Here is a 12,459-nt window from a genome sequence, read left to right as displayed (position 1 = left end):
ATTTTCGTGGTGCCCGTTCAATTCTTCATCGAAACCATGTATTTAAAGCGAAATCTAAAATTTTGCCAAAATTGGAAAAGTGAGAAGGCTATAGCCTTCCCACTTTTTCAATTTTCTTCAAATCCCAGATTTCATTAAAAATACATTTTTCCGGTACAAAATTGATCGCTGATCACGAAAATGTGGTATATTTTTATATTGGGCTTCTACTTTTTGAATTAAGCGAAAAAAACCGAAAGTCGTGCTTATTTTGTCGGGCTTAAAATTTTTTCCTATTAAAAAATAATATCATTAAATCTAGATAACTATATATATATTTGCTTTTAAACTAAGCGGTTTGGATTTTTTATTCTATAGCTACATAAACGTGATGATTCTTCACCAAACTGGAAGGGTAAAAAAAATAATATGTTCTTGGCGGAGCTTACTTTGAACTTTTTTTTGTATTTTATTTGTTCTACTTAAACTCGCGGAATACTGTAACTATTTTCCTTGGGCTAAAAGGCATTGATCTGACAATTGTTGCCACTGAACGTAAAAACGTTGATGTAGCCGCAACGTCCCATATGATTTTTAGTTGTGTACGGGGCCGTTCCACCAGCTGTACCCGTGCAAGCACCCTGTGAAATGTCATTTTCCCAGCCAGAACCTAAACACAGATAATGTCGTCATCGAACGCGCTTTGAAAACAACACAACTCTGTAAAGTCATGGTGTATACCAGAATTAGTCAGGAAAGCCTTGAGCTCAAACCATCCTTGTTCTGTTTGGGAGCAATCCATATTTACATCCAGCATCCAATAGTGATCACCCCATCTAAAACAATTACAAACAAAAAGAAATGAATACAAACATATATGACAAAAATGGCAATGATATGGCAATGTACTTATTCAAGGATTGGAATCCAGGACTGGATGCGGTATTTGATGTCCAGGCCAAAGGAGAACCAGAGGATGCTTGACCGTTATACGAACCCTGGGCTGACTGAGCACCATACCAATCCAATTTTGTGTCTCCTGCTCTCCAAGCGTTATACTTGTCGTAGTGAGTCGATGTCCCTAACGAATTAGTCTTCACAAGGTGTTGAAAACGCATCCGTTACTCAAATGCTAAATGAATTTGTTGTTTCATTTATGCTTTAGCCAATTACCGTTATCGAAATTGCACAGGCTGATGTTGCAGCATTTTCTACACAACCGGGGCGTTTGGCATGATCGATTCCTCCTCTAATAAAGAGATCCTGCCCGACACTTGTGGCCTTCTGAACAAATATTACGGTTCGGCTTGTTCCACTTGGCGGCGCCGGCGTACATGTGCCATCAACTGGTGGAGACGCAGTGGTAACTACATGCACAAAAGATTTCAAATGTTTCATGTGTTCATAAGCTATAAGCCTGGCAAAGATATATACCTCCACAGTTCGACCCCGTGCACGGTGCACTTGTAGGGCCACTATCGGCGGTGCATCCAACACAAATGGCAACAATAGGTTCCTCATAATTGTTTATCTGGATCCTTGCTTTGCCGTCCGAACCGACATTAATGTTGGTTGCGCAGCTGTCGATGATGTTACAATAAGTTCCAGCAGGTAGGCCTGGCCAAAATTTACTATAGAATCCTAATTGGAACAAAGTATCAGACTAGGCGACTAAATTACCTGTTGAAAGAGTTTGATCCATGGAACCTCCTTTAGCCATGGCAAAGAAGCCTTTATTGCCACGAGAAAATGCTACCGCTCCACCATTGTTCCAATAGTTTTCCATGGCCGTGCCAGCAACAGCGTTGCGGAAGCGAACCTTAGACATTAAGTATTTAGCAAAATAAACATTCGTTGTAAACGACAAGAGATTTAATTGACTAAGCACCATTTTTGCTATGACGTTCCAGCGATGTTCACAAACCCATCCTCCTCCACAACTTCCATCAGCGTTAATAACAACATCTGCCGTACTACAATGATCAAATCAAGAACATGTCATTAACATTTCTCTATTAATTTCAACACGGAGTTAATGGCTTCATTGTGATTAGAGCTTGTTTTGTCTTAAAAATCTCTCAAATACCTCCAATCAGCATTATGCGGTGGTCCTTCGTCGGTGTTAGTGAAGTAGTAGCTGCTCATAACCTGCGCAAATCCGTAAGGATGTGCCAACATGTACGCAACAGCCTGCTTGTATTCACGTGGTGTCTTGTGCGTGATTACATCACCTGAAATAGGATATGAAAATTCTGCACAACGATAATACGTTAAAACAGACGATTACCTGCTCCACCATGGCCACGTTGGTTGTCATGATTATCAACAAAGACGAAAGCGCGGTCATCTCGAGCCATACCCCATCCATAGTCAACCAATCCGCCAAGCTGCCCGTAATCCGCAATACCCCATGCGAGTTTCATACAATAACGGAACTCCGTCACCATTCCTAGTGCGCATAGTAAACAGTTTAGCAACGGAGACGACATCAATGCAAAATATACAATCATTTCATACCAGTATCGTAGTATTCGTCTACTGTAACAGCCCCATCATTTCGATCAATAACTTCGTTGTAAACGAAGAGCCTTGATCCAGCGGGAAATCCATGCGTGGTTGGCAAATCTTTAACGCGTGAAAGCATGTTGGCAATATCCTTTTAAGAATGAAAGTCAGACAAGCGCACAGAATAATAGCCAAGTAATATCACATACAGCTGGCCACATGTGTTTTGCAGCGTCAATTCGGATGCCCGCAACACCAAGATCCACTAAATTGTTAAGGTATCCAGCAACCGCATTCCTTACATAATCAAGGGCTCCGTAAAGATCAGTCAAACCCACCAAATAGCAGTTACGCACATTCTCCTCAACAGCGTAGTTATTAACGTTCCCTGAGAGATACATAGAGTAGGAAACTACGAAAATATAGGTGAATCAAATATGGCTATACCGTCAGAAGAAGGACATAGGTTTTTAGGCGTGAAATGTTCTGCCGTGTAAGGAACTCCTGGGAAATCGCGAGCATCGCCGTTGTAGGAAGATCCAGCATAGGAGACACCGACGCGACCAAGCCCAGTCATATGATTGATAACAGCATCAACGTAAGTCCTAAATATGGCATTTCATCTACAATGTTTTTTCAAAGCAAGTTCATAATATAAACGCAATATTAACCTGACTCCGACAGCATTGCATCGACGAACCATGTCAGCAAATTGTTCCGGTGTTCCAGAGCGTGAATGAAGTATGTAACTGACAGGCTGATAACGTTGCCACCAGGGGTAATTATCGTTGGGCAAGATTACGTGTTCCATAGGCGGCGAAACCTATTTAAATAAATTAATAAAATATTACCGGTACCTCCCTTCTGCCATTCTTCCGATTGACGAAAATACCTGGAATCCTACAAAATAAATAGTTATGTTAGTTACTGAACGATACAGCTTTGAAAAAACGGTATTATTTTACTTACCACAATAACCTGCTGGTCCGAGAAACCTGGACGTAAAACGTCAGATGATTAAAGGTTTTTTCTCTCCATGTCTATGCCACTGTTATTACTAACCTTTCACATTCAGCAGCGATATCCGTCCATTTCCACTCAAACAAGTGGACAATCACTTGCTTGCCACCGCAATTAGGGTTGTATTGGCCCAGAGCCGGATTGGCCAAGCTAAAAGCCAAAAAGAAGACGAGCTTCCACATTTTGCTTGAGCGAGGGTCTATCCAACTAACACTGATCGCTGGATTTTACATTGCCCTTTTTATTGCAAACGGTGCGCGATGTTCGTGTCATTGGGTTGCGTACATAATGAAACATCTGCTGGACTTGATTGCATTTCTCACGCAGTATGTTTTAATCAGGCGCAAAACCTGGTGGAATTCTCACGCCCTATCAGTCTCTAGTAGTCAAGTACTTCATTACATAAGCGTTACCTAAAATTAACGGCGTTAATACTGCGACTTATGTTTCTCGGTGTGGAGTACAAGATTTTGGTCATATAAAATTAAAGACCTATTAGTTTTGTGTTTTCATGTTACTTGATGCCCAAAGTAAAATACCTATTACGGCATTGCCCCTTTTAGAGCATTAACTAAATTTGCGTCCTGTTGATTATTCGAGAAAAAATGGCAACGGTTATGCGCATGCCAAAATAAAGAAAGGAGGATAAGACGACATAGACTTACCGACAGAGCCCCACTGACGCGCATTTGCTGGTTGTTGGATGTCGCAAACAACATAGTAGACTTTTGAACTGCGGTGTTGTTTGTTTGTATCGATATGACACGGGATAGTCTAGAAGGGCGCACTTTGAAAGTGGGAATCAGTGCACCTTCTGCGGTAGGTTAACATTTCATATCTAAACGTTACCTAACGCAGAGGATATTAAGTAAATTTGAATACAGCTTGACCCTTATCGAGGAGCAACCGATCACAATGAACAAGTGCTGAGAATTATCGACTTACTTCAGTCCCAGTTGAATTTCACCTATCAACTGATTGCACTGCCAAAAGCTAGTGGTATTGGTTTTCGACATGAAAACGGAAGCTGGAACGGCTTAATTGGGTTGCTGGAACGAAATGTAATTATTACCTCATTGAAAAGAACGTTAAGCTATGACGTAACTTTTACCTTGTAAGGAGATCGATGTCATCGCTGCTCGCGTCCCATCCTTACCTCAATTACGAGATGTGATTGATATGTCAATTCCGCTAGGCCAAGATGAATGGGTAACACTACAAAAACAGCCTTCCAGAGTAAATTCACTCACTGCGCTGCTATCTCCTTTTGAAATGGAGGTAGAATAAAACGCTTCTAGATGTTAAAAAAACAGAACCAGAAAAATGCCATAATTATTTTAACTTACTGGTAGGTATGGCTCTTGGTGGCTTTGTCAATCGCTGGCATGATCCCTGTCATGCTCGTTTTCTACAGACTTCACTTGAAATTCCACCCTCAAGCAGTCAACTATTTCCGCGGAAAACCTAGCGATTTTGTTCTCTTTGTAGTGGTTTCATTGTAACATTAATAATATTAGTTCATCTACTAAGGTTGCTTTTGCTAATCAAACTGGTTATTCTCAAGGTTTCGGCAAGACCACAAACTTCGCATTTCAATTCGTAAAATTGATATACTTTCTCATATTATTTACGCTATTCTTGACTGAAAATATTGTTCTTAGACTCACAACGCGTTCTGATGGCTACATGGTGGATAGTTGGTCTTCTTTTAACGACGTTCTACACAGCAAATTTGACTGCTTCTTTGGCTCGGCCTTATCGAGAGCGGTCGCTGCAGCATCCTCGTGAGCTATCGTGGCCAGCATACAAGGATGTGAAATGGCTAACGTTGAGCAACAAACCAATACCTATAAATCTACATCATACAAAAGGACTTAACCAAGTTTGATCCACTACATTTGTTCAATCTATTACCATCCTTTGAAGAATTGGTACTTTCCAGACAAATCAGACGAGTGCCGCAAGTTTAGAAGTGCTCAGCGAACATCTGGAATCGGGTAGAGGAAGTCTCGTAGCTTCCATTGAAGCAGCTCTCAATCTAATAAAAAGAGGTTGGAATTATTACTATTTATTATTTAAAAGCTGATAGCGACATTATGGTTTCTTTACAGGATACATATGGTTTGGTCCATTTGATTTGCTTCTAGAAGTAATGCTAACAAATTATCGTCTCAATCAAGCTAAAAATGTGACACAATGCTATTTTCTGATAACTGATAAAAGCTACTTAACTGTCGAATACGGATTTGCCTTTGCTAAGAATTCGTCTCTCACTCCAGTTTTCAACCGAGCGTAACTAACATTTGAAATATGCTGTAAAAAAAAAATTATTAAAAAAAATTTATTGCAAACCTGAGTTTATAGATTAAGGCTGATTGACCAGGTGGGAATTCTAGAATTTTCACGACATCCGAGATTTACTGGCAAAAACCCTTGTTCAATAGGAGGCGGTAAAAAGCTTTATTAATTCATTAAAAAAACAAAACAAATACGTTAATTACCGCTCTATTACAGGTTATACGTCACGAGCGATGCAACTTGGTGACTTTCTCGGCCTATTCTGTGTTACCATCACCGGATTGGCTGTTGCGACCATCACGTTTATTTGGGAGACGTCTTCCCAATACTGCAAATCTTGGCGTAAGAAGAAAACAAATCCATTTCTTGTCTCTCCGGCTTCTACGGTATGCAAACCTGTGGTAGCCGTGCAGAACAACTCAAGCGCAAATATCTATCAATTGGAATTAGAGATTGAGAAACTAACAGAAGAGATTGATCGCATGATTTTAACTGACAAAGATATAGGATATATTCTACGAGAATTATTTTATACCAAATGATTTACGTTACCTCGTATGCACAATTTGCATTTGAAATGGCGCTCGATACCGTGGAATTAGGGAATGGTATTGTACCCATTTCTTCTTTCATCAAACAATAGAAGCGAAGAAGTGACTTTGGGAACGACATACGGTAAACCTACACTAGCTACCATATACTTAGAAGTTCGATAAGGTTCCCATATTTACTACGCCACATACGCATGTGAAATGTCAGCTTTAAGTAGCTTCGTTGTTCGACTGTAGCTAAGCTTAACTCCTGAGAAAGCACCTGCTTCGGTTGTCTGTAATAATTTATTATTTAAAACATATGAGTCGATAAAATATCACACAAGAACAGGAAGATCGATCTTGGCATGCTACACTTAAAAAATGGGTAAGTTTAAGGTGGTGGGTTGGGGAACTTTCTCACTGGCAAGCTGATGTGTTTGGGTCGTTAAAGTGGAAGGTCGATATAAAACGTTGACATTAACACTATCTAAACCTCCCAGATCCGATAAACTACGAGGCGATGCACGTGAGAAGCAAACTGGAACAAAGCAATAATCAATCAGACATTGAATTCCTAAGGAAGTGAATATGTAAATGACGGCTAGCGAGAACAGTGCCAGACGGAAGTCAAAGATAGGTGGAGTTTTCAACGCCATAAAAATTTTGAGTTGTTCCGGTGGTTCTAGAACTACAACAGAGCAAAAGATTGCCAGGGCTAGAAGGTACAAAGTAAGACCTAGATTACTCCAAATTCTACGGAGATGAGGGGCTCCTGACGAAAATACCACAAATAGGTTTAAATACTGAAAGAGGGACAAGGAGTAAACTGCATAGTTTTCGTCTGATAAAGTAAAGGAATCATCTGTCCAATTCGTTTTCAGCAAAGTTCTTTCAAACCATGGCTGGTGCTGAGCCATGATTAGCGCAAAATATTGTGTGGCTACGACGAGTGCCAGCTGAAAAAGGACGGACAATATTTCTTTCAAACAGAAGATCGATTGGGATGGCCTTTTTTTCGAGAGAGAATGATTATTCGGTTGCGTGAAACCAAATAACATCGTAGGAGCCATAACTAAAACGAGATCGACGAAGAGGGTTTGGATAGCCGGAGACGGATTATCATACAGTAATAGAGTGGAAGTAAGCCGGGCAGCCATGTAGCACACCATAAGCTTGCTGATCCCAAGAGATCCCACTAAAGAGGCTCGGCTCTGTCCTAGTAACTCCCCAATACTGCTGATTGATTCACTATTGCACACATCCCGATGCAAAATGTGATGTTCATCTTGTGGAGCCAGAGTCAGGCAATTTACCGGCACCGTGAGGTAGCAGTCTTCAGCGTCCTTGCATACAACTAAGCAAAGAGCGAATAGAACATCCGGTCTTCTAACGGCATGCGAAGTAACGAATATTGTGACTTACGTATTTTGTGATTCAGTCCATTCAGCTTCTCCAAGAAGCGATTCGTTTGGAGTGCGTCTGCAGAGGCAAACACAGCTACACGGCCAACAATCTGGTCCACCATTTCTGGAAATGACTCTAGCAATGCATCCAACATGTCACCAGTCAGAACGACGTGAGCCTTTCGCTGAATACTGTTTTCTCCAAGATCAATTCCTAAACCTGGCAAGGATAATATTTAAAGGCAATAAAATCATAAACAAAAACTCGGTTACATACCAGTTTCTGGAAGATCGATGACTGTCAGCGATGGAGGATGTAATCCTTCCATTGACGGAATTTCTATCTGGGCCACAGGTTCTTTGTTGAGGATAATCCCAGCGGTGCGGGCCAGATGAACGGCTTCTCTGACGTCTCTATCTGTGCTTGGTTATTCAGTAAGTATATCACTAATTCGTTCTTCTTCAAAATACTCACTTGATATCATCAAGGTTCTAATGTTGGCTGAGCGAAGAAGTGAAACAGCTGCACTAGCATCTTTTGATATGTTACAATCCACTGAGGCTACGCCTAACAGCTGAAATTTCCGTAACAGAAGATTTAAATCCGGTTCAAGAGTCGACAACTTCTCCGTTTCAGTCAGTGGGCGTCCAGCAAATGCCACCAGCTCAAACTGTTCTTCTTTGTGATCTAAAAAAAAATTAATTGATGATTGCAAACCTTTAATAGCTTAATTGGTTCAGTTACCAAACGAATACTCCTCGGCGAACTCCACAACACTTAAATATGGGCCTCGGATGAAATACCATGAAGCCGCGTTTACCGATTCGATTGGGTCAGCTCTGACTAGCACGAATGGTAACGAAGAATGAGTCTCATCGGCATAGATTTTGGTTATACGAAAGCTTTCATATTCATTGCAAACTGATTGCACTCTGTGGCTGTTCTGGTCGGTAATAATTTTCCATGCCGCAGTCGAAAACACCTAGATCACATTTTAGTGGATGTATGCAAAAGAAACAAAGTAAAACTAATACCTTAAAGTCATTCGGCGTGAAATGGTTGAGGCAGGAGGCCATGCATAAGGTGAGCTGCGGATCACGTGTCCACTCATCGTACCTGTTAAACAGAATTCTTTTAGAATTTTGCGTCTGCGTTTTACATGTATATGCCTCTATGCACCTGGTGGATGAAACTTTGAGCAATTTCATATCTGCATCTCGCATAAGTGCATTCTAGAATCAAAATTATGTTACAGTTTATCGTATCAACTTATAGATAGAATATATACTACCTTGAGCAAACAGACGGTGTCCGTGGCACCTACGCGATTTAAAACGGAACTAGGTTCATCAAAAGAATTCAAACAGAATCCATGCAGATGAAGACGGACAATCGGATAAAGACTGGTAAGCAATAGCGCAGGAGAAAATAACGGCGGGAGGCAAATGACGATTAAACTCATTCCCGTAAGGATAAGATTCGGAATATCAAGTGAGGAATGCTAAAAATCGAAATAAAAACTCATTAGGCTTAAAAGTAAGACATGAATTTGCAACGGGAGATTATCATACTCTGACATAAATTCCATATGCGGCAGCACATAATCCAGTTAAGCCGAGAAGTAAAAACAAGTGGTCACGATGACGATCAAAAATCGATGGACAGCTAATACCAGCCATTTTGTCTGCAAAGGCACCGCCGTTCTCCGTACTCCACCCGGTTCGGATAACTAAGGCAATGACCTTTTTTACGAAATTAGTTATGTTGTGAATCTTGACAGTCACGTTATGAAAATTACCTTATCAGTTCGCAAAACAATGGAAGATCCGCGGAATAGAGTATGTTGGCGGTGCTTCTGCCGATCGTACAGTTCCATTCTAGATTTAGGCAACTGGTACTTGTGCTTTGGATTGGCTGCAGCTGGGGTATTTCGATACATCAAAGATACGATGATTTACAAACTAGTAGATTACTTAAGATACCTGAGTCTCGAGCGATGCAACTGCCAAACAAAATTACAGCATCACACGGCATTGTGATATTATCTTTTGATGTCAATTGAATTACTGACCCTGGTACTAGATCATCCGACATTATCAGACGTCTTTCACGACCAGGGCCGAGAACCGTTACTTCGCAATTGAGAAGCGACAGACGATGTAAACGAAGTCGATGCTGGAGAAAGAAATTTTTTTTTTAATCAAAGGAAATTATGTACGAAAGGTTTACATTACCAAGAAGAAACTGTTACCTGAAACTGAAGAAAAACGCTCGACCCCGCCTCAACTAGGGCAGCGAATCCAATAAGACCAGCATAGATGTAGTATTTTTGGACTATCCAAGTAGCGATGGCCACCAAATAGAATAGACGAAAAGGTTTCATCCATGTCGAGATCAACAAGGAAATCCAACTGGGATAGGCAACCTCGGTAGTATTGCTGCCATAACTTTCTTTTCTGTTAGCGTATTTAAAAATAAGGTCAACGTGAATCATACAAATAAAATTTTTGTACCTTAAACGGTGGTTAGTGGGATCAAGGCCATTCCCTAAGCCATGGATGTCGGAAAATCTTAGTCCTATCTCATCTACGCAGCGCATGCGCTTAAATTTGCCAGACTGAGCACACCAAATAAAACGGTAGTGTCGCCAAATAAACCATCGGCGACCGTCACTATCACGCTGAACATTTACAAAAGATTTCGGCGTCAGCATGACCATTGTTGCACTGGATAAAGCCGAACGCCGATAAAACCATGGCGTCAATCCACCAGGACGAACACTTGCAATTATTAGTCCGATAAATAAGGTAAAGATAGACAGGATCGCTATTGCAAAGGTCCTCTTATAACTTCTTTCATAGCCATAGATGTTCTGAAATTTTTAAATAAAAAACAATAAAAAAATATTAGAATGTGAGTACCATGATAAAAGAAACGATGAAGGACTGAAGTTACGATCGTATCTCCATTAGGCAATTTGACGACCTGAGACTGTTCATCTTTCAAAGTATCTGCCAATACAAAGTTAAATTATGACATAATACTTAGAATGTGCAAAATCCACTTACCGTATGTGCAACAACACGTGTTGCATGCAGCCGAACACTTTAACTTATTAAAAAATTTCCACACCCTACCCATGGTGCTGCTTGAGTTAAACTGAGCCGATCGAATGGGGACTATTAAGATGGCCTCCAGGTGCGTCGACGAGAGGCCAGATGTATTGGCTTTACTCAATTAAGTGTTTCACACAGCATGTGGGTGGTCAATCGCTTTGCAAGTTGTGCTAAAGAGAGGTGGAAGGAAGGGGGTACTCGGAAGGCGGGAAAAAATTGCACTGTTGCAGGATGTCAGATTCGGTACTGTTGGCGAATGAACGATGATTGCCGTAGGCTCCATTCCCGATTTGGAAAATCCCAATAAGCCGTCATGTGGAATGCCATATTGCAAAGAATGACGAGGTACTCGCATACAGCGAACCAGGTGTACACTGAATGGAAGAATTGAGAAAAATTACATGGGAATATACTATGAAATGTTATGGACAGGCACGAATCTTTTCGCTTAAAAAATTTCTTACTCATTGGTTCACAGTAGTTATTGTGACGAGCAAAGAAACCGACGGCTCCGACAACAGCAAGAAGACTGGTTACAAATAAACGCAGTTTATATCGACCAGATTTTAATTCCAATGCACTAGGGGATGTTATCCGACGTCTTAGAAGATATATTGATAGTGCCATGTAAAGTGTCGACGTGAGGAGGAAAGTGATAAAAAAAAGTTTGTGGATGGCTGCAAATAAACACAAAGAAAAATTCCATTAAAAGTGTGCAAACTATCATAAGCTTTAGTGTTACTTACTGTAATTGTCAGTAGAGGAGATAAAGGTGAGACCAAAGAGAGACAAAATTTCAACTAGATTTAATATGCAGTTAAAGAACACAGTGTTCTCATGCCATTTGGCAAGTATAGAAAGGAAATACACATAGTAAACAAAGGCAATCTGTATCCTGGGAATTGTATGTAATGCAATAACAAGTCTCCAGATATATCTTTGAGGGATATAGTCCCCAATTGCAGCGGATACTGATGGGAGGTAGTTGTGCACCTATTCACAACATAGATGATAAAGGAGAATAAACACTGTCTTTAGGTGCAGTTATGTAAAAATCACTTACTCCACAATGGGTTGCAGTTGCACTTTTAAAGTCAAAAATTAAAGACCATGCTACACATACAATAAAACCAACAAATGGTAGCATAACTGTCAGCACCGCCACTGTCCGAAAAAGCATCTGACCACCAAATTTTGCCATGATAACTAGAAGCATGAAAAATGTCAATTAAAAGAGAAGAGTGACCATGCCTACACTGCAGCTTCTTTAGACATAAAACTTACTTGTTGATTTTATTTCTTCTGGGTATAAGGTCATACAACATATTTTGAAACTTGCAGCATGTTTGTCTGTAAAGGCTAGGATGGTGACAGTTTAACTCAGTAGATACACCCTACGAAATCCACATCAGTATCGTACGGATATAATTTACGACATGATAAGAGTTCAAAGGAACATAAAAAAATAAATTTTACTCTCTTTCACACTAAAATATTGAGGTATATCAGTGGACTGCACGAAATAACGAAAAATCGAAGGGAAAATCGTCTGCTAGATTTCTTGTTGTCTGCTGTTAGGCAAAATCGAGGGGCTGCTGGAATTG

The 12,459-nt window shown here is 40.4% G+C and overlaps 4 protein-coding genes across 6 annotated transcripts; 1 reads left to right on the top strand and 3 right to left on the bottom strand.

The window, feature by feature from the left end:
* Window positions 1–428: 428 nt before the first annotated feature.
* On the bottom strand, window positions 429–3,730 carry LOC130691815 (alpha-amylase-like). Its single transcript, XM_057514806.2, has 16 exons — window positions 3,547–3,730; window positions 3,454–3,479; window positions 3,377–3,384; window positions 3,156–3,307; window positions 2,932–3,089; window positions 2,694–2,872; window positions 2,497–2,635; window positions 2,267–2,428; window positions 2,066–2,210; window positions 1,868–1,952; window positions 1,660–1,798; window positions 1,414–1,596; window positions 1,153–1,346; window positions 889–1,073; window positions 721–815; window positions 429–649 (listed from the first exon to the last, which is right to left on the bottom strand). The coding sequence occupies exons 1-16, from the start codon at window positions 3,684–3,686 to the stop codon at window positions 498–500; spliced, it is 2,142 nt and encodes a 713-aa protein (XP_057370789.1). The 5' UTR covers window positions 3,687–3,730; the 3' UTR covers window positions 429–497.
* Window positions 3,731–4,169: 439 nt separating this feature from the next.
* LOC130691800 (glutamate receptor ionotropic, delta-2-like) lies at window positions 4,170–6,472 on the top strand. Its single transcript, XM_057514790.2, has 10 exons — window positions 4,170–4,323; window positions 4,389–4,565; window positions 4,624–4,782; window positions 4,857–5,002; window positions 5,069–5,103; window positions 5,166–5,386; window positions 5,447–5,555; window positions 5,616–5,796; window positions 5,869–5,954; window positions 6,019–6,472. Exons 1-10 carry the CDS (start codon window positions 4,264–4,266, stop codon window positions 6,342–6,344), a joined length of 1,500 nt encoding a protein of 499 aa, XP_057370773.1. The 5' UTR covers window positions 4,170–4,263; the 3' UTR covers window positions 6,345–6,472.
* A 147-nt stretch (window positions 6,473–6,619) lies between these two features.
* LOC130691790 (polyamine-transporting ATPase 13A3-like) lies at window positions 6,620–10,937 on the bottom strand. 2 transcript variants are annotated; one of them, XM_057514773.2, is made up of 15 exons: window positions 10,808–10,937; window positions 10,695–10,750; window positions 10,253–10,611; window positions 9,991–10,195; window positions 9,722–9,914; window positions 9,538–9,659; window positions 9,311–9,481; window positions 9,031–9,240; window positions 8,919–8,971; window positions 8,774–8,855; window positions 8,484–8,721; window positions 8,214–8,426; window positions 8,016–8,156; window positions 7,758–7,958; window positions 6,620–7,689 (listed from the first exon to the last, which is right to left on the bottom strand). In XM_057514773.2, exons 1-15 carry the CDS (start codon window positions 10,878–10,880, stop codon window positions 6,710–6,712), a joined length of 3,297 nt encoding a protein of 1,098 aa, XP_057370756.1. In that variant the 5' UTR covers window positions 10,881–10,937; the 3' UTR covers window positions 6,620–6,709. The 2 variants fall into 2 exon arrangements, with proteins under 2 accessions (XP_057370756.1, XP_057370757.1); XM_057514774.2 differs by having other exon boundaries at window positions 8,214–8,417.
* Window positions 10,917–12,454, bottom strand: LOC130691806 (post-GPI attachment to proteins factor 2-like). Of its 2 annotated transcripts, XM_057514798.2 has the most exons (6): window positions 12,332–12,454; window positions 12,140–12,249; window positions 11,919–12,061; window positions 11,602–11,848; window positions 11,320–11,532; window positions 10,917–11,229 (listed from the first exon to the last, which is right to left on the bottom strand). In XM_057514798.2, exons 2-6 carry the CDS (start codon window positions 12,171–12,173, stop codon window positions 11,090–11,092), a joined length of 777 nt encoding a protein of 258 aa, XP_057370781.1. In that variant the 5' UTR covers window positions 12,174–12,249; window positions 12,332–12,454; the 3' UTR covers window positions 10,917–11,089. The 2 variants fall into 2 exon arrangements, with proteins under 2 accessions (XP_057370781.1, XP_059352927.1); XM_059496944.1 differs by having other exon boundaries at window positions 12,140–12,418.
* Window positions 12,455–12,459: the final 5 nt, after the last annotated feature.

Source organism: Daphnia carinata, chromosome 1, assembly GCF_022539665.2.
Source record: "Daphnia carinata strain CSIRO-1 chromosome 1, CSIRO_AGI_Dcar_HiC_V3, whole genome shotgun sequence".
Taxonomy (NCBI): domain Eukaryota; kingdom Metazoa; phylum Arthropoda; class Branchiopoda; order Diplostraca; family Daphniidae; genus Daphnia; species Daphnia carinata.
The sequence above is the reverse complement of the archived record's forward strand: the minus strand, read 5'-3'. Positions and strand labels throughout refer to the sequence as shown.